Source organism: Alligator mississippiensis, chromosome 1 (assembly GCF_030867095.1).
Source record: "Alligator mississippiensis isolate rAllMis1 chromosome 1, rAllMis1, whole genome shotgun sequence".
Classification (NCBI taxonomy): domain Eukaryota; kingdom Metazoa; phylum Chordata; order Crocodylia; family Alligatoridae; genus Alligator; species Alligator mississippiensis.
In genome coordinates this window covers 167,352,613-167,379,341 of record NC_081824.1, presented here as the reverse complement: position 1 = coordinate 167,379,341, position 26,729 = coordinate 167,352,613, and the positions used below count along the sequence as shown (strand labels likewise).

General features: G+C 40.3%; 1 protein-coding gene across 1 annotated transcript in view; it reads right to left on the bottom strand.

Annotated features, from left to right (window-relative positions):
- BIRC6 (baculoviral IAP repeat containing 6) overlaps positions 1-26,729 on the bottom strand; it is a 322,923-nt gene that overhangs the window by 36,621 nt on the left and 259,573 nt on the right. The window contains 1 exon segment of the mRNA XM_019500584.2: positions 7,153-7,363. Coding sequence (XP_019356129.1) covers positions 7,153-7,363 — 211 coding nt within the window.

The window sequence follows — 26,729 nt, the reverse complement described above, 5'->3', positions numbered from 1 at the left end:
ACACTGGTGACTTCTTGCCCAGCTGAGCTCAGCTTGAGAAGAGAGGTTAGACCATATGGCTCAGCCAGCAGCACCTGTAGTATCCTCCAGCTAAAACGTTAACAGAGCAGCAGCAATGTTTTGCTCTACTTTTACTGTAGCAGTCTGTTTTACCCAAGAAAAATACCAGTATTTTCAGGGAAAGATTTTTTTTCTTCATTCTGCCTTTCAAAAACAAGGTACATGTCTTATTCTGGGACATATTATATGCAAGAACTATAGTATTAGCCACAAATGTGACAGAGCCATGAAAAAGCCAAATTCAATCCCAGGATGCATCAGTAATGGTATTTATAGCAGTTGGGGAAATATCTATGCCACTTCACTACAGAGAAACCAGATCTGGAATACTGTGTACAATTCCGGTTATGTTCAAAAGGATTAATTCAAACTGGAAGGTAAGCAGAGGAGGGCTATCAAGATTACCAGGAGTACTGAGAGCCTTCACATGAGAGAAGACTAGAGAAGCTTGGCATGTTTAGCCTCAAAAAAAAAAAAGCTGAGTGAACATGACTGTTGACTAAACACTGCAGGAAGGCAAATGAAGAGGAGGAAAGAGGACTGCTTAATTTAAGCAAAAAGACAAAAATGGGTATACACTGGCCAGGGATAAATTTAGGCTAGAAATCAGAAAGCTCCTAATCCTTAAAAGCATGACATTCTAGAACAACTTTGTTGGAGATGTAGAGGAGAAAAAAAAAACATAATGCAAAAATAAAACAAAACAAAAAACAGTTTTAAAGGCCAAAGCTTTACAAATTTATGAAAAAGATTCTGGGACGTGGCTGCCTGTAACAACAGGGACAGACTCAATGACCCAGAAAATCCCTTCCAGTCCAGTGTTCCTACATCTTGTAGTTACTGTAGCTTAGAAGTATTACATTAGAGTTTGTGTCTGTCCCTATCCTCCTGCTGTCTTTGCCCTTGCTCAGTTTTTTGAATTAGACCCTTGTCAATGAAGCCCTATTTTTTTCCGCTCATCTTCTGGCTTATAATCTTTATTTTAATGTCTTGGAAATCTTCTGATGTCTGAATGAGGATACCATTATACCTTTAAACATGATGAAAATGTTTAGATGACTATGCTATGACGTCTCTCAGTTGCATACCCCCCTCCTCCATGTCTAAATAATTTAGTATCATACACAATTTTTCTTAATTGGGAGCCATCCCTGTAAAGGAACTCAAGGACTAATAATCTACGTGTAGTACTTTAAAGAATTCCTTTGAACCTAGTTGAGAAAATCTGTTAGAGGAGATTCACAGAATCATAGAAAAATCATAGAAAAAAATCATAGAAAATGAGGGTTGGAAGGGACCTCAGGAGGTCATCTAATCCAACCCCCACTCCCCAACTAGATCACCCAGCCAAGGCTTTGTCTACCTGGGTCTTAAAACTTCCAAAGATGGAGAGTCCACAACCTCTCTGGGTAACCCGTTCCAGTGTTTTACTACCCTTAGTGAGAAAATCCTTCCTAATATCTAACCTAAACTTCCCTTGCTGCAACTTGAGACCACTGCAAACCTCTTTCGAACCTCCTTTCAGGTAGATGAAGGCTGCTATTAAATCCTCTCTGTCTTCTCTTCTCTAGACTATACAAGCCACCTCCATGTTGTGTCTTGATCAAACATCTTTTTGTGAGTCTTACAATTTAGACAGCTTTTCATTCCAGGAAGCCTCTGTCTTCCTGACTGCATTGCCAGCTACCCTGAGACAATTTAATTCTAGTTTAGTCACTGGTTATTATACTGTATTTTAACAATTCCACTTCATAACAGATGATCACAGCTTAGATCTTTATACACAGCTCTTTTCAACAAACAACCACAGTTCCTCCCAAAGGAGGGGTCTTTTTCATTACAAGTACACTATATTTAAAATAGACTTTGCTCACTAAAAAGGTCAAAGCTCTTTTGAGAAAACCTCTGGAATCCCTGATGGAAGTAGCACCAGCCAGTTCATACCATGTCTCTGCCAAGCAGGAATGGGAAGTCTCAACATACAGGTCATGGGCTATGGGAAATTAAAATAAAATTTATTATCTCCTCCCCAGAAAGTAGTTATCAGAAGGTCTAAAACCAGATTCTGAGTCAAAGCCAATGAAGGAAGAAAGATTAAATTTAAAGGGCACAGAAGAGTCTTAAATATTGAGAGAAGTGAGCAAAGAGAACAAACGTTACAGGTTTGAACTAGGCATTGCTGGAATCCTCAGTCTGGGCTGGGCCCAGAGGATAAGACTCTTCTAGCAACATGAATGCTGCTGTAGGTTCTACTTACCTGACTTTTATAGACAAGCAACCCTCTTTCTTTTGATCCTTAAATTCATCTCCATTCCTCTAATGCAATTTGTTACACTGGGGGTGAAAAGAGTTTGGCTGTACTCCACTATTTGGAAATGCACACACCACCATCAGATCATTAGTTTGGGGACCTGCAGCCCTGACTTTCGATATATGATCACTATTCCCAACCCAACTCTGCACTTCTGCCAGAAAGGGAAGAGAAGCTCAAGATGAAGACTACATCACTCCTACATGGAGGGAAAAGACAGTTGTCAGGAGAACCAGAGATGGAAAGATTAAACACTGAAATGTATATGGAAAAAATATTGCGTTTCCCTTCTATGTGCAAGTTTGCACATTTGTGCATGTGCGTACACACACCTTGGCAATGCTGTTAAGTTTCTGAGTTCTGATTCTGAGATTTTAATATTTTGTTGTTTTTATTTCAAACACCAATGATGATTTAATATTGGCATAAGTGACATAGTGAGCTAGAATCTGTATTCCAGGATACTTTTTCTCCCATTATTTTTTCCACCTTAAACAGACATTTCTCTTTTCTATTCCTGTATTATGTTATAATACAATTTTCTTCCAAAATTCTACTTTTTCAAAGCAAAAGTTACATTACAACAGCTATTAAATGCTTCATAAGTCCTAACTGATTTAATTTTTGTTTGGATAAAAGTGCTATTGCAAGGAAGATAAGGAACTGGACACTTAATTTAGACTCTTAAAGTCTCCACTTACAGAAATCATGTCAGCTCACATTTAAAGGACTGACAGCCACTGATATATTTGCTAGAAGAGACAGCAGAGTACATGCTAATAATTTAAACTGTTAATTTAGCTTGTGCTGGAAGATGACATCCTTCCTTTCACACTGTGCTAAATGAATAATGATACATTCCCAAGGCAACTCTAATTTTTAAAGCTAATACTAATACTTATTCACCCATGCTGGATATTTCAGAGGTAAAATTTGATCATACTAAGTGATAAATTTATCAAAGTGTTGACAAAATACAGTTATAGTGAACCTTTCAGCTCATCTACTAGAGACATCACTTATCTTGAACAGCATTTCTTTGGGTGTGTTACATCAACATTCACATCGTTGGGATAAAAGTGCCAAGCCTGCAGCCTTTGAATCTTCCAAAGAGAAGTGTTAGAGTCAGTCAACCTGAAGGGCTCCAACTCCAGTATATTTCCAAAGATGTAAAAGGGAGGAATGGCCCCAATAGCTTTTCAGTTCTTTTCCATCAGGATTTCTAAACTGCTTTCCCAAATCAAGCATCAGCCCTGGATGTCAATTAGACAGACTCTCTAATACTATTCTCCTAAATCAGGCCTTGAATTCAGAAGCCAATTAGAAGGTCAAATGCTGATTGCAGAATATACTGAATTTCATGGGGCAGCTTTGCAAAATTCTACAGTGAGGACAGTTCAAATGTATGCTATGGAAACTGCCTCAGGCCCACTTGAGTGCACTGAAAACCTGCCAGATCATAATAATTGTATTGTACACAGAGCCAATCTTTTAGACAAGCCCTGGGCTATAAAAGATTGACCCTAGTATTACTGGGATGTGCAACACAACACATCTGAAAAGCAGAGAATTCAGAATGAGAGTTGGGTCTTAGGCAGATCACACAGGATCTTGAGGAAAAATAAATAAATGGTCTCATTAACACGGCATAAGAAAGCAACTTTTGTCAGGAATTTATTGGACCACACTTTCTGTATGAATGCTTCCAACAGAATATTTTGCTGCGTGAACATGTTCTCTGTACCAACTCTCTGTGAAAAATGCCTTCTTTGCAGCCTTTATGCAAACTCAGTAAGGTACAGATTTGATGCCTAATCTTCTGTGCCACATTCAATACAAAAAGTATGGTCCCCTAAATTGCTGACTAAAATTTCTCTGTTATGCCATGTCAGTCAGGCTATTTGTCTGTTTTCTCAAGATTCGTTTACACCTAAGTAAGTCCAATGTTACCTTGGGATTTTATAAGAAACCTGTTTGGTTTTTTATGAATGTCATTCCAGTCTCATAACGGGGGAGGTTTATACACTAAACAAAATGCCTTTTATAACCACTCAAATGAGCATGTTCTTCTGCAGTACATATACAACATCAATTGCTGGGGTCGTTTGACCCCAGTACTTTTTCCTGCCACGGCAGGGGGTTGAACTTGATGATCTGCTCAGGTCCCTTCTGACCCTACCAACTATGAAATTATGAATTCACTGCAATTGAGGTTCCAAATCTCCTTTGCCAGAGCCACCGCAGCAATGAATGCCTCAACATGGCCACAATGACATTTGGAGCAACCCTTTTATAAGCTTGACTGCTATATGTCAGCTAAGCCTGATTGGCCTATAGCAGATGACAAAGCTGAAACAGCAGCCAAATGCTCCGTCTCATGTGAGTTTTTCCTCCTTGAGTAATGTAGAACCACCTCCCATTTTCTATTACTTTCTTTTGCATTCTCCAAAGAATCTCCTCCAGTTCATTAAGAGGAACGTCTGGTGAAAGTTTAATCTGGACCTCAGAAGAGGCTGAATCAACAGCATACAGCAATCTTGAAATCAGGCTGTCAGCCTGAGAAATTCTGGATCCAAGTGGTGAATCTGTCTCTCCAGCTCTAGACACAGGATATCAGAAAAAAGAATAATCATGCACTAGCCAAGATTATTGGCTCTTGGCTCCATCCTGTTTGACCTCCAAAATAAGCCTTCTAAAACAGTAAGATTGAAGGAACTATGTAAAATAACTTCTGACTCCCATGCTCAGGGAAAAAAGAGCATGCATCAGGGACAATGTCTTGCCCAATGCTGGAGAGAAATGGAAGACAATCCACATTAGCACTAGCTAGGGCTTAACATCAAAATAATGACAGACTGAGGCCTTTAAAAACTACTCAGCGTTGGCTGTAAAAACACCTCTCCTTGGCACTTTCAGAACAAAGTAAGTTAATGAAGTGGCTGGCTTGGCTCCTGCTTGGCAGTTAGCATTTTCTGTCAATGGAGTAGTTCCCAATTTTTCCAGTTCCATGACCACATTTGTGAATCCACAACTAAACTTCTAGAACACACCTGATTCTTGCCACAGAATTACTATGGAGCTTCTGAACTCACTTCAGGTTAAGACATTCAGGTTTGGGAACTGGTGTGTTAGAACTGGCACAGTTTTAGAACTAATTAGAGAGAGGAAGCGTTTCACAGGACAGAAACAAGCAGATGCAAACTCCCACATACTGACAGGGATCCCACACCTGCCAGCTAAGGCCACAAACTGTTAGTGACTACCACCGTGAAAGACTGAAGTTGATGGCTATGATCCTCCTTTGCCTTTGTAGCAAAACATCATAAATGTTCTGAGACACTTTGACTCAGGTGCCCATGGTGTCAAGCCGGAGTAGCAAGCTTGCCATTATCAGCCCTACAGAAAACTCAGAACCCATCTGCAAAAGCTGACATCTAGGTGACTGAAGTCACTTGTCTGCTGAAGGAAAAGCTTTACTAGCTGTGTACTTCAATATTTTTATCTTTTCTGTAAAGGAATTAAAGTAGATTAATGTTATGTATGGCTCCAAGGACAGGAACAACACCCACACTTTGCACCAAAAAACATAGGCAGAGATGGATGTGGATAACCTGACATCTCACATGACATTAAAGAAAGGCACTTGGTGTCCCTAGAAAATCCAAAGGGAAAAAAATATCAATGAGAGGCTTTATTCTACACCAATCAGTGGTACTAAGTAATTTTTCACTATTCTTTTAAACTTGTTACTTTGACCATGATATGACTAATCAGTTTGCTTGTATTCAGAAAGTGAACACCTATTGCTCCTCTGGCATGAAAGCTAAAAAGGACAGCAGTTTGTCTCATGGCATCACTGCTCAATTGTTGGTAATTCTCCTTTGCAATACTGAAGAATACATTTTGAACCCCAATAATTCCAGATATTTGGTGGTTTTAAAGATGACTTGCCTTAAAGCAAAATAGAGAGAAGTAATAATTTGGGGCTGTCTTAAATGCTACAAGCAAAGAAGCTATTCTGAATATCTAATTACGTTGAACAGATCAAATATTTAAGTTACAAATGCAAAACCAGTTTTGGTTGCAATCGGTTCTTTGGAAAGAACTCTGCTGAACTTTCAGATCCCAGGTTGAAATGGCTGAGCTGGCACATACTACTATATTATTTTCTTATAAACAGAAAAGTTTTTATTAGTAATGGACACATGCTATTTGTACAAATGTGATTTTTGCATTATAAATGATTCTAGCTATATTTTCCATGCTTCTGTAACTATTTTGGGCGGAGATTCACATAATTAAAAAGCTTACTCTATTATTTTACATGTGAATTAACCTTTGAATAGCTGTAAGGAGGTAATATACATGCAGGATTATGATCTTTGTAATTCTACTCTGATTACTCCTCCCCCCTTTAAAGTTTGGGATTTCAGTACTCACTTAAAGTACAAGATTAATAGCTCTGGAAAGTGGTATCTTCTACTTATTCACAGAAGAGGCAGAACACACCAACATCAGAAGAGCAAGCTTTCCTATACCGCCCTGCTAACATGTATCAATCCTCACTGAGGTGGAAAAGATAGGAGTCTCCATGAATATTCTATTTTAACCACCTGGCAAATGACCAATCAAGGTTGTCAGCTGCATTCTTTCATTCTGGACTGTGGTATGAACATGGAGAAATTATATTTATCTATAGTTCCTTTGTCATTTCTGAGAGGCAATGATCTTTAAACATCAGAAATACTTTTTAAAGGAAAGATCAGGATTAAAATGTTTACCTCAATCGGTTGGTGTAGGTATCCACACAGGTCTTCATTTTGGCCAACAAAGTGCCAACAGAAGCTTGAGACTCTAGCTGCTCTTCCTCCTCTTCACCGTTCTCCCCAGACAAAGGCAACAAGAGAGGCACCATAGATGTACACGAGGCAATAGCACGGAGCAACTCTAGCAGAGCTCTGTAGAGGGGAACATGTCGGGCCATATCCAAAACTAAGAAAGAAAAGGACATATGGTATTAAACAAGAAGAAAAAAACCCTCCCATCATATGCCTTCTGATCTGACCACAAGTAACCAAAAGATTATGATGCAATTATTCTGCTTATCCTACTATTAAATCAATCTATATTCAGATATATTCTACTGAAGGAGGGGTAGAGGAGGAATGGGAGAAAAAGTAAAAAAATAGCAAAAACAGGGCAGAAAAACAGGAGTTTTCAAAGGCCAAATCAGTATGGAGGGGTGTAGGTTCACTTAAAAAAAGAAAAAAAAAGAAAAGAAAAAAGTGCTTAACAGACTATATATGTTAAAATGATTTTCCTGCTAGATTTGTTTCAAATATTTTAAAACCTAATGGAGAAATTCAACCTTTAGATTCATGTCAATGGTCAGGGTGACCTGAAATCTGGAGGAAAACATACCTTAAATTTTACAGCAACGATGTATGTCAAGTTGTATAATGCTGTAATAACTGATTATTGGTCTTTAGGTCTATTTCTTGATGAGAAATATTCCTGCAGTATACAGACCAATTTTCACCCCAAAGCATGCTAATTGAGACATCCTAGTATTTATTTGTAGGGACCTTACTAGAAAGGTTAAATCAGTAGGTTACCCCCAGAGTGAGGAAGAAAGCTCAGTTTTCAGCTTTCTTCCTCAAGTTTAAAATGCCCTGTGTTCAATGGTTTTGAAGATGCATGTCAAACATAAGAAAAATGGAGCAGATTAAACTAGTACTATTCTGAATATGACAGGTAAGCAAAGCTCATGTAAGTCAGTGGTGGCCAACTTTTGTACCACAAGTGGCACAGTTTGCATGCGAGATGCATGGTACGAATCAGAAAACAAAGCAGCAGACCAGGGAGGGAGGACAGGACAGGGATTAGATAGCAGAGCAGCATATCGGGCAGAAGCACAGGACAGGGAGCAGAAAGCAGAGCAGAAGACCGGGCAGAAGAGGAGATTAGAGTGACACTCAGGTAGAGTACAGGGCTAATTTGTGACTAAGTGCCAAAATAACAACTTGCAAAACTCATATAGGTTTCCCTCGCTTTATGCAGGTTCTGTATGTGTGAATTCGCTCTCATGCGATAACCCTTTTTATACCAAAAATTCATTATATGCAAGGTACATTCACTCTTATGCGATCGGTGTGGTGGAAGCCCACAGTCAGCTGCTTTGTGTGGTGCATTGTGGGAGTGACGCACACCAAAATAAAGTCTCCTGTGTGGATTTGTGCTCCTCGCTTGTTGTCTGCGACACTGTAATGGGAATGGCAACTACAGAAACACGTAACATTCACCACCACCCTGTGGTTGTGTGCTAGTGAGTACCAAAATTGTCTTGTAAAAGTGGTAGCAATGCGTCTGGGGGTCAGTACAGTTGAGGTTTTGGAATGTATCCCTATTTGTTACATTGTAAAGTGGGTTTACTTCATCTGAATTCGAGTTGTGCTGTTTTCCAGGAACGCACATACAGCATAAAGCAAGGGAAACCTGTATACATATTTTGAAGTATTTTTCTACTGTCATGCTGTTTATTTTTCTTTTCTGCTCATGATTTCAAATATCTAATGAATGTAATTTTACCTGAATTTCACATAATTAAAGAAATCCTCAAAAGGCAGCAATATTCAGATACTTTACACAGCTGCTTCCTCTGTCCTTAGGACATGCTATTTTTAATAGCACTGCACAGAAAACCATAGCTTTATTCAAAGTATTTACAAATGACTGCATTTCTAATAAAACATGTTTTTTCTGTAAAAAGCAAAAATAAAAGAAAAAACTGACAACTGGCATTAAAAAGAAGAGACATACAGAAACACTTTAAATTTCATTTACCACACCTCACCCTTGGAGCTAAAGGATATAAGCTTTCATTTCCCATTACCAATTCCTTAACTCGAAATAAGCATATGGGACAGAAAAAATAGCCATCCAGAACTGCACAATAGCTTGTTTTTCATATTTTGATACCAGTAAGATAGCTCAAGCTAGTTAGCCCGGCTAGTTAGCCCGTATACTAAATGGAGGAATTGTCATGCTGAAATAGACTATGAGGCCATCTGGTCTGGTATCCTGCCTTCAGCAATATGCTGGCCTGAAGTACTCCAGAAGTTTATTTAAACCATATAGTATTTTTAATTTTAATTTTATCATAACCCCCCTGCCCCTCCATACATCCTGATTTGGATTACATCTTCAAGTTTCCTAAGTCTAATTACAGGTGGATTCTTTGCTCTGGACACCTACCCCTTCAATTACAGAAAAAATGAAAAAGGATTATCCACAAAAATCCACCTTCCACCCCACCCCACCCAACATTCTCCACCTTGTATAAACAGATTTAAGACTACAGAAACGTTGCCTGGAAAGGCACTGGCAGATTAGAGAAGGGAAGACAGAGAATTCCAAAACCAAGCCCCTCTCAAAGAATGCCCAGCCAACTTTCTGGTTATTATGCTGAAGGAGATCCAACTGGAACACTTCTGTTGACTGTGGTAGGAGAGAGATAGATGATCTTTCCAATAACTGAATTATTCCCAGACCTTGGTTTTAAATGCTAACATTACATTTTCATGAAGCCAGACTAAAACAAGAATTCTAAGTTCTTTGAATACCTGCATTATCTCTTCTTTGCTGTATGGATGACCTTTTGTCCACTGCAAATTTCAAGGCGACTGCTCTATGCCTATAATAGTACTGTTGCCTTTCTCTGGGCAGAGTACTTTCCATTTTAAAGAGGCCAATTGTAGGATAGATTTTTCCTGGCACTTCCTCTCAAAGTTAAGTTTGCTATGTTTTAATATTAATCTTAATTTTTGAAAAATCTCCCCTTGGTTTCTATTCTGAAAAATTATTGTGTTTAGGGTGTGACAACTGATTTCTTTTACCTCTAGATTTGCTAAATTTCTTACTTGAGCAGCCAGCCATTCAAAACTGAGTGTCCTAACCGGTTCTCTTGATTAGAGTGTTTGCCTTGCGTTATTTTTGTCTAGAGCTTTTGTTACACATCTTCAGACTTATGAGTACAAGCGTGTGCTTATTTTTGAAGGGAAGAAGCTGGAAACAATAAGTTGGTTTTGTGTTCTGAGCAAAGTAAAGCTTATATTACATATCAGAAAAAGTTGTGACAAATATCTTGCAAACCAGCTTATACCAGAAGTCACTTGCTGCACTGAACTGAAAATCAGACACAACCCTCTGTTTGTGAGCTGGTCCTTAATGATTAAGGTACATTGCTATTCTGCATAAGAAAAAAAGGCACAATGAAAAATTTGTATGCATCAATATATTCTGAAAAGACGTAAGACATCCCAAACTTCTTATCTCTGTATTTATCTGCAATTTGTGACACTTTCCAAATTACAGGCAACTCATGAGCTTTAAGGCTAGGTACTAGGGGTACGTGAAGTGGGCGGTATTCGATTCGGATTTGGATTCAACCTGATTCAGGGGACAGTGATTCGATTCGCTGATTTGGATCACTGTCCCCGTTCGATTCAGCCAAACCTGAAGATTAGATTCTGATTTAAAGAATCAGTGATTTGGCCACAGACACAGTTTTATATGGTTTTTCTATATATCTCAAGGTACCAGGTGCGGCTTGTGAACAATGCGATGGCGGGGCAGATGAAGAGTCCCACAGAAGAGTCCCCTGCGTGCTTGGCAGCGGACCCGGAAGTGAACTGGAAGTATTTCCGGTCCACTTCCGGGTCTGCCACCAAGCATGAGGGGGACCCCCTCTGCACTCCTCCAGCTCAGCAGTCGGCCACAGGGGGACCCTGGGCACTCCCCCCAGACCCAGGAGGCATCTGGGAGACAGGGGGGTCCCCTGTGCACTCCATGGCAGACTGGGAAGCGGACCAGAAATACTTCTGGTCCACTTCCAGGTCTGCTACCAAGCATACAGGGGACCCCCCGTGCTCCTGTGGGACGTTCCATCTGCCCCACCATCTTAGCATTCACGAGCCATGCCTGGACCTTGAGGTAAGTAGAAAAAACATAAACCTGTGTCTATGGCCAAATCATCAAATCTCTCTGAACTGATTCAGAGGCTTCCGATTTGATTTGGAGAGATTAAAGGGCCTCCTGATTCAATTTGGATTTGGAGTTTTGGCCGCTGAATCAGGCAGAATCTCCTTAGAGTAGAATCAGCAACCAAAGTTTCGCATACCCATACTAGGTACAGACATTGCACTTTTACCAGTATAAGTGATCGGAAACCAGTTTATACCCATAATAGAACAGAAGTTCAGCGCATGTAGACTGGTTTAAAAAAATGACAGAACCTGATTTAAGATTTGCAGCCCCCACCAAAGGGCAAACGTGTGTTCTTTTCACTACTGATCTAAATTATGCCACTTACAGAAAATTGTGCAACTTAGATTGATTCCACCTCAGACTTTTTGAATGTCCATACCTAACCACTGACATCACACTTAAATCACTAGTGCTAAAATGACAGTACTTTGTAAGACAAATGCAACAACGTTCCTGTGTACATCTGTTTGCTAATCTCTCTCTGCGGTTCTGCTTGCTACATCTAAAAATGTCATAAAAGGAACTTTACTGGATTGATATAGGCTTGTGAAGTCAGGGAGCATTCAAACTCAATGATCTCAATGTCAAACCTATGGGGTTTCAGATTCCATGGTCACCTTTACTGTGTGTGTGCGCGCGCGTGTCTGTCTGTGTTTGCAACTTATTTAATTAGTCTTGATTTATGGCATATCATCATATACACATTCAGGGAGAGTGCTTCCGAAATATAAATCATACAGCTTTGAGAAACAGTTACTGAATTAGATCCTGCTCTGAAGTCCATTAGAAGAATCAGCTTAAAATTCTAAAAACATAGCAGTAGATATAAAACACTGACCTTCATATTAACCAATACAAGGACTTTGATTATGTTCATCAAGTAAAACCTAACTATGAGAATCTTCTGAGTACTGACCTTATATTTGGACATCTTGCATTATAGTCAGTTTCACAGAGTCATAAAATACAGGGCTGGAAGGGACCCTCAAGAGGTTCAACCTCCTGATAAAAGCAGAACCAGCTGAAACTACTCTAAAATATTTGTTTAATCCACACTTAAACTTTCAATGGTAGTAACTCCACCTAAACAATCTGTTCAAGCAGGGCTCAAATTACATTCAGACTCCGGGGGGGGGGGGGGGGTCTGCAGTGGTGGCAGCTAGAAGCTGGAATGAACGTTGCCTAGAGGGGGCTCTCATCTCTTATGGGGGGTTCAGCCCCCCTGAGCTCCCCCATAATTCAAACCCTGTGTTCAAGTCTTTATTTACCCTGGTAGCTGGAATCTGAGCCATAGCAGCTATCTGCCCCCTCCCTGTTCCCCACCCCCTCCAGTGCCTACCATCTCTGGCCCTATTCCTGCCATGGACCACAGGGCCTGGCCATGCAGCAGCAGCGGTAGCAGCAGTTCCAGTATCCTGAAACTACTGCCACAGAAAGCCCTGTTGTATTGGCTGGGCCAGAGCCAGGGCCAAAACTACCCTGGGCCCTTCATTCCTCTGAATGAAATGGGACTGGAGATGCACCTGATGGTAAGCAATGGGAGTGGGGGACAGAGGCTACAAGGGGTGAGGGGAGGTAGGCTGGGGGACAGAGGCTACAGAAAGGGTCAGAAGCTCTAGGGCACTGCAGAGAAAGCAGGGGTGAGGCTGCTTCCTCAACCCGCACCTGCTCTTCTTATTGTTTTCCCTATTATAGCGAGATATCAGCCGAATCAGTCGAATCCCCGAATCACTCAGCCCCCATCCCCCACCCCCCACCCGTTCTCCCAGCTCTTTGGGGAAAAAAAAGCCACCACACACTGACTGCTGCCCAGCAAAGGGGGGGGGGGGAGAGAAACCCCACTGCCCCACACTGCCACGAGCCCCCCAACCCTCACCCACCGTCCCAGCCCCCGCCCCCCCCATGGCTGCCCCACCTGCCCCAGCTCCTGGCCCTTTATAAAAAATTCCCAAAACCTCCGCACAGCCCGGGTGCTGCCAGGTGTGCGGGGGCGATCCCCACTGCCCCCTACTGTGTGGGGGGGCACTTCCACGAGCCCCCTGAAACCTGGAGGCCGCTGCAGGAGTCAGTGAATCTGGGGATTTTGGGTTGATTTTTAAGGGCTGGGAGCTGGGGTGGGCTGGGAGACCAGGCGGGGGATGGGGCCTGGCAGGGTTCTCCCCCCCCCCGCAGCCTCCCCTCCCCCTACTTACCAGCTCAGAGTCTGGGTCCAGCTCCCTGCTGCAGCTGGGTCCAGCTCCCTGCTGCCCAAATCAAAGCTCTCCGAATCTTTTCTAAATCAACTCGGAGAGCTTCTAATTGATTCGGACCTTTTAATTGGTGCCCCGATTCGATTCGGAGATTCAGCCTCCAAATCAGGCCCAATCTCCTCCAAACTGAATCAGCACCCGAAGCTTCACACAGCCCTACCTTCCAATAATTAGGTTATATACATGGAAAATTATAACAAATGCATAAATTTTCCATATATAGACTCTAATTTGGATCTTAAATTCAAAGTTGTCTTGGTTTTAGGTAAATATATGTACACTATTTTCTACCCTGTAATCCTCTTCACAACTCATTTTGTATTCCACGTCTTACAGAATCCTCCCTTAATCTTGTCTTCTCCAGATCAAATAGTTCCAATCCTTTTAACCTTTCATGATATGCCATGTTTTGTAAGACCTCTAATATTTTTTAATTGCTGTCCTCTGGACTCTTCCCAATTTGGTCATATCTTTCTTGAAGTTTAGTACCCAGACCTTATGTACCAAGGGCATATTCAGCAAAAATAAAACAAGCAAACAAACAAACCAAATACACCTCCTCCCAAAAATACTCAACTTCCCTGCCCTGCTTCCTCTCCCCTCCTCCCCAGCCCAGGGGAAAAAGCAAAAACCTTTAGGATTTTCAGCAAAACTTGATTAATCTTAAAAAGATCAGACTCAACTATGTTACTAAAATGAGTTTTATTTATATAGCTTCTGGACTGTAGACATGTCCAGCTCTGTCAAATATTACAGTGGTCTTACTTAATATTTAGTATGAAATCTTGGTTCTATTAAAGCTAATAGAAGTTTTACCACTGTCTTCAAGCAAGTCAGGATTTTACTTTTAAACTGAGTGGCAAAATGTGATCTAAATAATTGTGCCACCCCCCAAATCTTTAGATAATGCAGAATCTGCAGAATAGTTTTAAGAAATATTTCACATAAGAAATATAGGAACAAGGATGAAACTGCTCAAAAATATTTTTAATGGCATTCCTTTTGTCTACAGAATACATACAGCCACACAAGAACACATGAACAGTACTCAGCTAATTTCTAATTAATTGTGAAACCCTGCTTAGGGGCATGTGACCCTCTCAACATATTCTATAATTTGCATACCCTCTCATTAGGTATGCAGGGGAGTTACTCCTGTGACAGCTGGAGGGGGTGGGAGCCCACTGAGGGGCCAAGGAAGAACAGCTTCAGGGAGGTGACTGGAAAGCCTAGGGAGACTCCAGTGTGAAGTCTCCCCTTTGGGGTTTCTCACTGGGGTAGTGGAATCTTCCCTAGTAACAGGCAGCAAAGCTGTCTCACGGCTGAGATCCGAGTTGATATCCCAGACAGGCACCCCCAAGAGCAGGGGCAGGCAATTATTTCAGCTGGAGGGCTGCTTTATGAGTTTTGGCGAGCTGTCGAGGGCCGCAAGGCTAGCCCCGCCCTTTGACAGGTGCCTTGCCCCCTGGTCTCCATCTTGGGACCAGAAGTGCTGCCCCTAACCCTTGACCTTTGCCACCAGAAGTCCCTCCCCTCATCCCCTGGAAGTACTTTTGGGAGGGGAGGGTTTCCATCTTGGAACCAGAAAAAAAACCCCCAAATCATAGACTAAAAGTCAAACGCCTACTATTTTAAATTGTATTTTAATTTTATTACAAAAAATATTTTTGCCATGATCTGTGTTTGTGTACTGTACATAGAGGTGATTGCATAAAAACTCAAAAAGAAAGTCTTAGTCTTGTATATTGTGTGTGAGGGGTATGAGTGTGTGTGTGTGTGTGTGTGTGTGTGGTGTGAGGAGTGGGGGGTGTGCAGTGTGTTTGGGGATACAATAGGGTACGTTGGGAGGTGTATATGTGGGAGGGTTGTGGGGGCAAGGTGTGGGTATGTAGCATTTGTGAGGTGTGAATGAGGATGGGGGTGTGGGGGCACAGCTCCCCCATGGTGCACAGCTCCCCCTGGTGGCAGCAGGTGCTTGGGGCCCAGCAGCACACGGCTCTGGCCAGTGCTTCACGCGGTGGCAAGGAGTATAGCACACACACAGCTCCTTGCACTTGCATGCCACTGGGGAAGCCCCATGTGATGGAGCTAGTTGCCTTCCCCACCCCTTGCCATTCAGGTCCTGGGACTCCACCTGAAGAGGAGGGGAGCCCCACTCCCTGCTTCCTGATGGATTCCTCCTGTGGGAGGGTGACTTCAAGCACATGGGGAAATCTTTCAACTACGGCAAGATCTGCAAATGAGGGTTTGCCTTCCTGCTGGGCAGGACTGCACAAGCTGACCAGCTCGGGGCTGCTGGGGCCTCAGGGCTGACTACCCAGAACCGCAACTGTGTTTTTAAGCACCTTTTGTTAGCCTTCGTTTTAAGTGTAAACAAGACTAAATATATGTTTTATGTTGCACTACAATTGGTTTACCCTTTACATTTGTTAAGTGCTTAAACCACGTAAGTTAACAAAAGGCAAGAGTCAAAATTTAGCTGTCTGGAGGAGGACAAAAGGACTTAGAGAAATGATTACAAGACTGGATTAAAAACAAGGAAAGAATTCTCAATGCTGAGATGAACTGAATGAGTCATCACTTGTGTTACTGGAGAGCACATCCTGAACTTCTAATCTTTTTATTTTAGCATAGGAGGCAATAAAACACATTAGACCAAAGGCAAAAAATTACTGGTATGATTGCTTGACAGGACACTTAGATGGTTTTCAAAAGTTGGTCTATTATCATAATTTATCCTAACCTTTACCTATAAAAAAGAAACAAAGGTGTTAATGTTTTTCACACCTGTAGGAATATCACAATTTGAATGTTATTACTCTATTATTACCTTAGTTAACTCAGGATGATCTTTTTGATACAGGTGCTCTTGTCATACTCTTTAAGGTATGACAACAGCACCTGGAGCATAAGTTTTGATAGTGGTTGTGTGACAGTACATGCAAATAAATTAATAAAAAACATGAACAATACAAAGCACCCCTTTTAAGAGAATGAAAAACGGTATTTTGAAAGTGTCTGGCTTCAGAATGAATGTCACTAGCTTTCATTAGCAGAGTCTCAAATAGTGATATTAAAGAAAAACAAATGTCTGCCTCAGTGAGCTGTCTCCAGTTGTTTTAAAGCTACTACACTGAGTCCAAGTCTGCATGCAATGGGTGTTATTTATTTATAGGAACAGCTTGACCTTTAATTTCATTGACTTTGGTCTTTCTCTAAAGAACTGCATTTTTGCTGACGGATGGGAGTGGGATGGGAATGGAAAATATATAACAAACAATATTCCAAACAACTGAGCAGCTCTCAGCTACGGAGGAGAAAAAAGGAAAGCTGCTAGATAAATGCTGTACTTTTAAAAAATTGTTCTTATATTTCAGTGGCATAATGTCTATCTTTTTTTTTTTTCACATCTGCTCTGCATCAAGCCTTGTCCTGAATCAACACTATTTAAATAGCTTTTATATTTCAGAAGTACTGCAATAATAGCAATTAAAAAAAACATTTAAATAAGTATTTTGATAGGAAGATTGTTGTCAGCAAAAAGACATTTTCATATCCAGATTTTCAGAACAGACTGTTTTGGTAGCTGCAATTCTGGGGCCTAACCTGAGATCTTAAAAAGATGTGATATTCAGACATTTCTGAATATCTACATTCTGACATCTAGTTTTTGGTTTTTTTTAAAGACCTCTAAAGCTGAAAAGCCAGGTGTCAAGACACGCAAAGAACACCAGTCACCTTTGAAAGCTTTGGCCATGGTCTAACAGTCCCCCAGAGAACAATAGTTGCTTGGAAGCATTTCTAAATTACATAGGACCATCAATAAATTTAAAACTAAACTGGCAACCCACTTATTTATTCATTACTAACATAATGTTAAGTAGATACAAACTATCCACATATGCTACTAACCTAAATATTAACGTCTGGAAAAAGTCCATGAGGGCTAACCGTTTCTTAGAATAATGATATTACTTTAAATTACATAAAATAATAATACCACCTAAATCTCAATAGTCTAATGACTCTCTTGCTTTCTTTTAATATTCTAAGAAACTCAAACCAAGAATAGCCAGGCCTAATGGCCCATTAAATAGATAATATTGAGCAGCACTAAATTCTTTTTCCAATTCATTTAACATTCTGAGTACAGCTTAATTGAATAAGGATGACAATATAGAACTTATACTACCAGTTAGGTGGAAATATATTTAAAAAAACACTGCGGAGAGCACATGTAAAAATAATTTTAAAAGGAAAAAAATGCATGTCCTACAATTGCAAAATCTTCATGCCTACAGAGCAACCAAGTAAAAAAAATTAGTATGAGGAGAAAGAGTGGAATATTTATTACCAAACTGTATTCTATGCAACAGGCTCCAAATAAGACATGTACCTTGTTTTTGGGAAAATGCATGTGGTATATATGAGTAGATATGCCAAACCATGACTAACGTTGCAAGGGAACACAAAAAAGCTCACCTGTACTATTTATATCATCATAGTACCAAGAAGCCCTAGATGCAGACTAATGCTGTAGAAACTTGCACTAAAACAGTGGTCCCTTTCAAAGAGAGCTTATACTCTAAGTTTTTAACAAAAGAACAGCATGAAAAAAATATCCATCAGTTCCAAATATGCCCTTTTCCTTGTACAGTGAGAAAAGCTAAGTAGAAGTTTCCAATCAACACTCCCTACATGACTTACCATTGTCTATTTTTTCACCAGATGCTCTATTATTTTCCTCCTTGAGAAAACAGCCACATTTTTTCCATTCCTTCTTTTTAGGATATTCCCTGCCTCCTCAAATCTCTCTTTGGCATACCTTCCACAGCTTTTTCCTTTTCATTTTTTTTAGCATGGGTGAACAGCACTGTACTGTCCTTCAAGTAAGCATGGCACACCCATGTATACAATGACTATTTGCAGTGTTATCGCCCATCCCCAAATGGTAATATTTTGATGCTTCTTAAACAGCAACTGCACACTGAGCGGAGATCTCCAATAAGCAACCCACTCTAAGGTCCAGGTGTTCTCTCTCAGAGGTTTTCAACCTTTTTTTTAATAAGTGTACCCCTGGTGGCCCCCTTTTTAATAAGTGTACTGGGGGGGTGGCGAGGAGCCACATGCGGAGCCGAGGTGGGGGTGGCAAGCAGCCAGATGCAGAAAGGCAGGGGGTGGAGGGGGGAGAGTGGCGAGCAGCCAGACGTGGAGCAGGGGTATGGCGAGTGGCAGCAGTGCAGCGTCTATACGACCCTGCTCTTGCCCCGGCCCCGGCCCTGCTCCTGTGAGGCAGCAGTGCGGGATGGCAGCACTCTGTCCCCACCTGCCCCCATGTCTCCCCTGGGACCTTTCAAAGTACCTCCAGGGGTAAGTGTAGCCTCAGTTGACATCCCCTGTCCCATCTAATATATTACAGTTAGTTTAGAACCCAGTAAAATGCATGAATAATTCAAATGTCTTTCTACATGGATTTACTTCTATTTATCAACAACTGGTTTCACCTGCCCCCAAGTGTCCCCCTCCCACTTCCTGCAGAACCAGACAGGAACCATGGCAGTACCAGCAGGTGGCATTCCACTAAGTACTTACAGCCCCACTTGTAACTCTTTTTCAACTGAGGGTAGTTTTGTTTCAAAAGGAAATGACCAGGAAAAAAAGAGGGCTGTAAAAGGAACAGGATTTTAATTTGCAAAAAAAAATTAATACTATATTTTAAGGTACTTGGAAATGACTAGAAACAGTAATTTAGTTTTTAAACATGTCATAAGTCTTAAAAACAGATTTACGCACCTGAACTGAGTAAAGGAATCAGTTTTAACAACAACAACAGAATTAAAAAGAATCAGAATACTCAAACTGTGGACTAATTTTATAGCTATGACATGCATCTTCCCCAATCCCCTTTACAGCCTTTGTTTATGAAACACTCGGATTATATGGCATGGGAACCCATTCTTTGCAACTTGTCTAAGATTAGACTTCATACTGTCCTAATGGGGGCAATGATTTACTTCATATAGTGAAGTATTGGTATTGGGAATTTTATTAAAGGAAAAGTTTCAGTAAAATGAAAAAAAAAATTCACTAGTGGAAATTTCAGTTAATCAAACATAATTTGAGACCCAGGTGTGCAATATTGTGACCAGTAAGACAAATTACAACAGTTCTTCCAACTATATAATTGGTCCAATAACAGATATTCTCAAACAAACCTTGCTGCTAACAGCGAACATGACAAATTAAACTAGACAAAAGGAAACAATCAGTGCACTATGCAAATTATCTATTATTCACCCACCAGCACTACATACAGTATAGGACTTGGGTTCAGGAAATCATGAACCAAACCACATCTCTAAGTTCACGTATTCCATGCTTTTGGTTTGGTTGCAAAAGGAGAGGAGAGGAAGCATAAGCAATTATCTCTGAAGGACAAATTACAAACGATAAAATAGAGCAGACAAAGGAATCAAGAATAGTGTGCTGTTCAAAGCACCATCAACTGCAATATTTTTAAAAGACTATGTAAAATTGAAAACCAAATCCAGGATGATGCACTTGGAACACACAAGAAGTATGCCTGTACAAACATTTTTTAAGAGGTGGACAAGGCAGGACAAGTTTGTGGACACACACAGAAAGTATATAAACTTTGTGCTGCCACTTTTAAAGGTGGTATTAGCTGACTGAATTGTTTTTCTGGACATTACAGCATTATGTACAGAATAGTAGTGTATGGTGAAGAAGCTGATGCTCGTTTGACACTTCTGCTTAAATGGCAAGTAAGTGAACTGCAACGTGTCTTGAAAATTTAGTCAAGAGGTAATTTATAATGCAGACGAGATGGTCTTCTTGCAGGTGACGGCCAATAAAACTTTAGCTATAAAGGGCAATTGCTATTATGGGGGAAGCGGTCAAAGTAGAGACTGATTCTGCTGCTCTGCTGCAATGCAAAAGGCATAGATAAACTGAAAGGCATTGATAAACAACAACTGCAGAGACTTCCTCAGCCTGACGAAAGGTTTTAAACCTGAAAGCTTGCTAAAAAATTTTTTGCAACTATTTAAGTTGGTCTAATAAAAGACATCAGATTCACCCAAAGAACCTTGTCTACCTATGTCCTCAGACCAACATGGCTACACCCCTACACCCCTGTAGATAAACTGAAGTTATTGGTAAATCAAAGATACAGCTGTAGGTGCTTTAAAATTATGAATAGCTTGCCTTATGATTCTTGATCCAACACAAAGGCTTGAATGACTCCAGAGCTGTTGTTCAAAAAATGGCTCCTCTGTCTTGATCCTAGGATAAGGATCATATTCTGCCCATAGCTTGGCCCCAAAGACATTAAAAAAATATGAAAGTGGAGCTCTTTCTACCCCATAGCACTAATGTGTTGCTGCCACTGGATCCAGGAATTACCTAGGTTACCACAACAAGTTACAGATCAAGAGCAACTGAACAAAGTTTTATAGTAAATTTGGAAATGAACAAGTCTCCAAATATCAATGTTTTTCTTGCCACTCAAATGACAGTGTGCATGAAGAAACCTTAACCAGTTTGTCATAATCAACTGCTGGCAAAAAGCAGAAGCAATGCCAAGAGAAATTCAGCAACAAGATGACAAAACACTTCCAGAGCAAAGGAGTAAGAAGCCAAGTATGTTAGAAAAAAGTAGATTGAGGTCTTCAAGAAAACTGATGTTGCTTCTGGAGTGACATTCAAAGATTATATACATGTCGATAATGATATTTCTGGTGGCATCAGATGTCAGACAATTCCATTGTTGTTGGAATTATAGATGCAAAAAACAGAATGGGGAAGAAGAGGAAGGAAAAGAAGCAGATATACATAGCATCTATATGTTCACTGCCCAGGGTTTCTTTTTAAAACATTGTCACCATCACAAAGGGCGCTCTCTCATCACTGAAAGCTGTTCCTGACAATATCAAAATATGCATATACACTTAAATATCATTTAGAAAGACAAGAATACAGGCATTATCAGGACTAGACAGAAGAGAACCAGTTTTTCCATACTAAATCAAACAAACTGTATTGTATAGTACTACATTTTGGTACTAAAATAATACAGTCCGTAAATGTAGTCAGCTCATATTTTTTACTTAGTTTTGTATTATGTACCTACATGTCTATTTTAGTCACCCTTAGACCACCTGCTAGTGATCCCATGGTGCAGGAAATGATCCCTTGGGAGGTGCTCTTTAAACTGAAGCTTGTCAATTTTGAATGAAATGTCATTAGAAAAAAATTACATTTGCAAATCCACTTAACTATATTTATTCTGACATTTCACTGTATTTGTACAGCAGCTAATACAACAAATCCCCTTCCTTTATCCTGAATAGGATCTTTTGATGCTACTGTAACACTGGTAACAAAAATACTCAATTGACCTCAGAGGAAAATAGTACAACCACACACAATTACTCAAGGTTTACTGAAGCAATTCCAGAACAACTATATTTCAAGTTTACAACCATATGGTAATTTTCTTTTTCAATATAGAAGTATTTTGTTACAGAAAGAAGGTGCAGTTCAAGTTTCATAAGTAAGATGGCAATAAAAAAATTCAAGCATAACAGCTCCTCCCTATCCTCTCGCTTATTAAAAAGTTCAAGCTGAATGTTTACCATATTAATACTGCAATACAAAATGCTTGCCAGTGATTTCACCTAAAGATCTTTGTAAAATAGCTTTCAAAGCTCTGTCAAATCAATGTTTATAGCATGTGTGGCATCTGTAGAATATGCAATGATCTTTGCAATTACTGACAACTTAATACTGATGCCACAGTATAATAATGTTCACAAGCCTGAAACCCTAAGGGTATTCAATGACAATTAAAAAAACCTTATTAATACTCTAAAGAGTAGAGTATCGTAGCACAACACTTAACAGAAAAGCAGACCAAAATATTACAGTTTTATCTGTTTCCACTTAAAAACTTTCAACTCAGCCTTGTTGCTATAGACACAGCCAAACACTAATGGCTTAGGTAGCCTGTTTCTTAAGGGGCCAAGCTTTTGTTTCCACGGTTTCTAAATAGTTTACAGCTGCAGGCTTTCCCCAGCCCAGCTTTTTCACTGCACCTTTCTAAACATATGATCTATGAATGCAGTTCATGCTGCAGGCTACAGTGTCAGTTCCAAACTTCAAGCCCTACTTGCTTTTTGCTTTTCTAGTTCAGACTAAACCTGAGGCTACCCTCTTTTATAACATGTCTAATTAACACTCTAGATTCTTTTATGTTTTGAGGAAAAAGTTTGCCTGAAGAACCCTTTGCATTCAAGGGTCTGCAAGAAAAGCATCAAACCTTAACCACAAAGCAATTTTAAATGCTGATGTTCCTTAGTTATTGTTTTTTGTAATTAGCTGGACTTGTCAATTGTTCCTCAGTGTTTTCACAGTAGTCTGGAACATTAACATAAAAGGCATCAGAAAAGACTAATGACATCTTGCAATAAGGTATGACAAAGTGGTTGAAATAAGGATAAATGGCTCTCAAAAAGCTCTTAAAATTATTTGATAAGATGAAATTGCTATCATGCTCTACACACACACACAAATACAGGTCTCATAGTTAATTATACAAAAACAAGAATATTTCTGAAAGAGAGCTACTATCAAAGGCTCCATAGATTTCAGTTGATGATATATGAAAATGGCAAATTGCACAACATCTTTCTATGAGCATTAATTCTTGTATAGGTATGAACTTATGAATTCAGTGACACCAGGCTTGGCCATAAGAAGTTATCACAGTACTCAAGTTTTGATTATAAGAGTATCACAAATTAGTTTTAGTATATAAATCTGAGAGTACTATTTATTTGGGGACATTTTCATTTTTGTAATGGACATTAGTCTATCACTATTCTGGAGTGGCTGTAGTTTAGATTAATGGGTCATCTTCCCATTACTTTTAGGAAAGTTAAGTATTTGTTGGTAAAGCCAATCTCATATTGGTTCATGTCGCATTGCAGCCCAAGGTAGGCTTTTCCCAGAAAGTCTGGCAAGAAACCCTAGAAAAACTGTTAAGTATACATCTTCAAAAGCACTTTTCAATTACAGAAGGAAATATGAACGCATGACAAATTAACTAAGCATGGAGTTAGAAAAGTTATATGGCAGTAATGAGTGGGTTGCATATCCCTACACTTCATTGTCAGACTTTTTCTTCTTTTTTTAAAAGTATAGAATTTTCATGAAAAAGTATAAATTCAGGAAGGTGGCACGAAATACACACATTTACAAAAGTTCATGGAGAACTGAAATAGTACATCAATTAATGAAATTACTGTAAGTTATATTTAGACAGACTTGAATCAGAAAAACTGTTAAGAAAAAAACCAAATCCTTACGATGGGAAAGGTTAACAGATAAATGGAAAACTGCTGAAGTGAGGCAACTTGAAATACAAGTCAGTAAAATATAAATTGAGGGAGCAATACTATAATAGCTCTTAACAAATCCATGGCTGTGTCAATTTTGCAGTTATGCATTTTTGCAAGAAAATCTATCTTGCCAGTCATGGTCCAGAATCTCAGCTTCCGTTTAGTATAAAAATAAATTTCTAGCTACTAAAGCCATGAGAACAATCTCAAAAAAGGTGAGCTGAATGTGAACTAATGCCTACTGGACTCTATAACAAAATTGTAACAGGTTGGAGAAGTGCGAACTGCCTCAGACATTTCAGTAGGGGCCTTACTGGAGTCAATTAATAGCATAACTGAAAATCTGGGGAGGTTAAATGGGGTTCAAAATGGCCACCTGATTGAAAACTTAGCTTGTCCTGGTGCTGACCTTACACTTACAGACCCGGTCTCAGTGACTGGCCATCAGTCTAAACCTGTAACTGTACAGAACTTCCACGCACACAAATCTGTCTAAAAAAACGCAGAACCCAGTTTAAGATGAACTCAGATCTATGTAGTATCAAACTTATTTGATTTACATCAAACCGGTGCATGGAACTTCTGTACATTTTCCCTGAGCAGCCCCAAGGCTGGGAAAAACCAGCCACTGGCCCAGCCCCTGGCGCCGCTCTTTTCACTCACCCTGTCTCATACTGGGCTACTTTTGCCCTCCCCACTGGCCCCTTGCTGTCCTCCAGGCCCCACCCTCCCTACAACCAGCCAGGCCTCTCAACCCCTATCCTACAAGTCACGCAGGATGCAGCCACTTTTATCAGTGTTTGCTGTTGCTGGAGCCAAGCAAGTAAGTCTCAGTGTGGGGAGGGCAAAAGGGATAGGAGTGTAGGTTTGCTGTAGGGGACCCCACCTCACCCATGGCTTGCACTGCTTTTGCACCCATGGCCTGTACACCCAAAGCAGTTGCACTGCTTTTATCAGCATTCACTGTTGCTGCAGCCGAGCAAGAAGTCTTGATGGGGGGGGAGGCGTGGGAGACAGAGGGGTACAGGTTTGCTGGGGTTGACCTCTACCCATCCACAGTTCATGCCTGCCCTGCCCACCCCACCCATGGCTTGCACCTGCCCTGGCCACCCCACCTGTGGGCTATGCTAGCACCACCAGCACGACATGCCACCCCCCACCCACAGGTTGCACCGGATGCCCACGAATCGCAGATCGCATCTACCCCCACCCCTCATGGGCCGTGCCTCCCCCCATCCCCTTCAACCCGCTGAACCTCCAGCCCCCCTCGGCTAGCACCCTCATTCTGATTAACCTGATATTGGGCAGCCATTTTGATCCATTTTAACTTGCTCCTAATAGCCCTGAACGTCGGTTCTTAGCCACAATGTTAGCACTGTAAAGTAACCAAACATGATTCTGAAGATGAATCCTGAGATTTTAATAGGAATCTATGGCAATTCAAAACATTCTGACATGTTATGATCTTTGAATTGTTTACAACAGAAAAATCGTCCTACATTTTTCTGTAGTCAAAAACAAGTGAAAACTAAGAGCCAGCATTATCTGAGAGGTGCCTCGAATCTTAAAAAGGTTGAGAACCATTGTCCTAGAGACTAGAGGTGCCTGTACATGTGCACAGAGTCTGCTCCAAAGCACTGTAATTACAGCTCGTTGGAGCAGACTTGATTAATAAAAAGTCTGCTGGAGGGAGCTTATTAGCGCACTCCAGCCAGCTTCCACGGCTCTTGTATCAGTGTCCTCATGCTTCAAAATGGTGGCAGGGGTGCTTTAATTAAAGCTTGTTGAATGAGCTTTAGTTAAAAGCACCCCTGCCACCATTTTGAAGCACGGGGACGCTGATACACGAGATACTGTGGACACTAACTAAAGCAGCTCTCAGAGCCACTCTAATTAAAGTGCCCTGCCACCTTAGAGTAGCAGTTAAGAAACTGAAGCTGGCTTTAAGATCCTTAATACTTCTATAGCACTTACTGGCCAGAAAGTAACTTCTGAACTGAAGTGTCAATACAACCTTGTAATTGCTGAAAGCCATTTAGAAGGGCCATCCAGAGAACACAGGGAAAAATCCAATGCCACAAACAATTATTGCTAAAAATCATTGTTACAATTACAGCAATTAGTACTTTTCAATTATGAGCTACAGAACTACGTGTTTGGGTATGGAAGCAATAAGAACAAAGTGGGTATTTCTGTTGAGACACAATGCATTAACACTGCTGCAGAATTGTATCCCATTGTGCTGGGCACCACATAAGGCATGGACTACATCTAGAGAGAAAATGCCATTATAAAAAATGCATGCTAATTCAGTCGATGAAAAACAGACTTAATGTTTTAATGAAGTAGTTATAATAAAAAGCAATTCAAGAATAAAGTTACACTCAAATAATGCATCTAGCTGCAATCAAGAATGCAAGCATAAACCTGCATTGAAAACTACTAGTATAACTTATGTACAATGCATTTATTAATCTTTAAGAGAAGACTATGAGATTCTTTTATCCGATATACACTATATTCAAACATTTTATTGAATACATGAGAGAACGCATGAGAAAGAATACTCTGTTTTGCCAGACATATCCTGAGTTTATATATAGACCAAAATGTAACTTATTAGAAACTCACCTTCTGCTATCA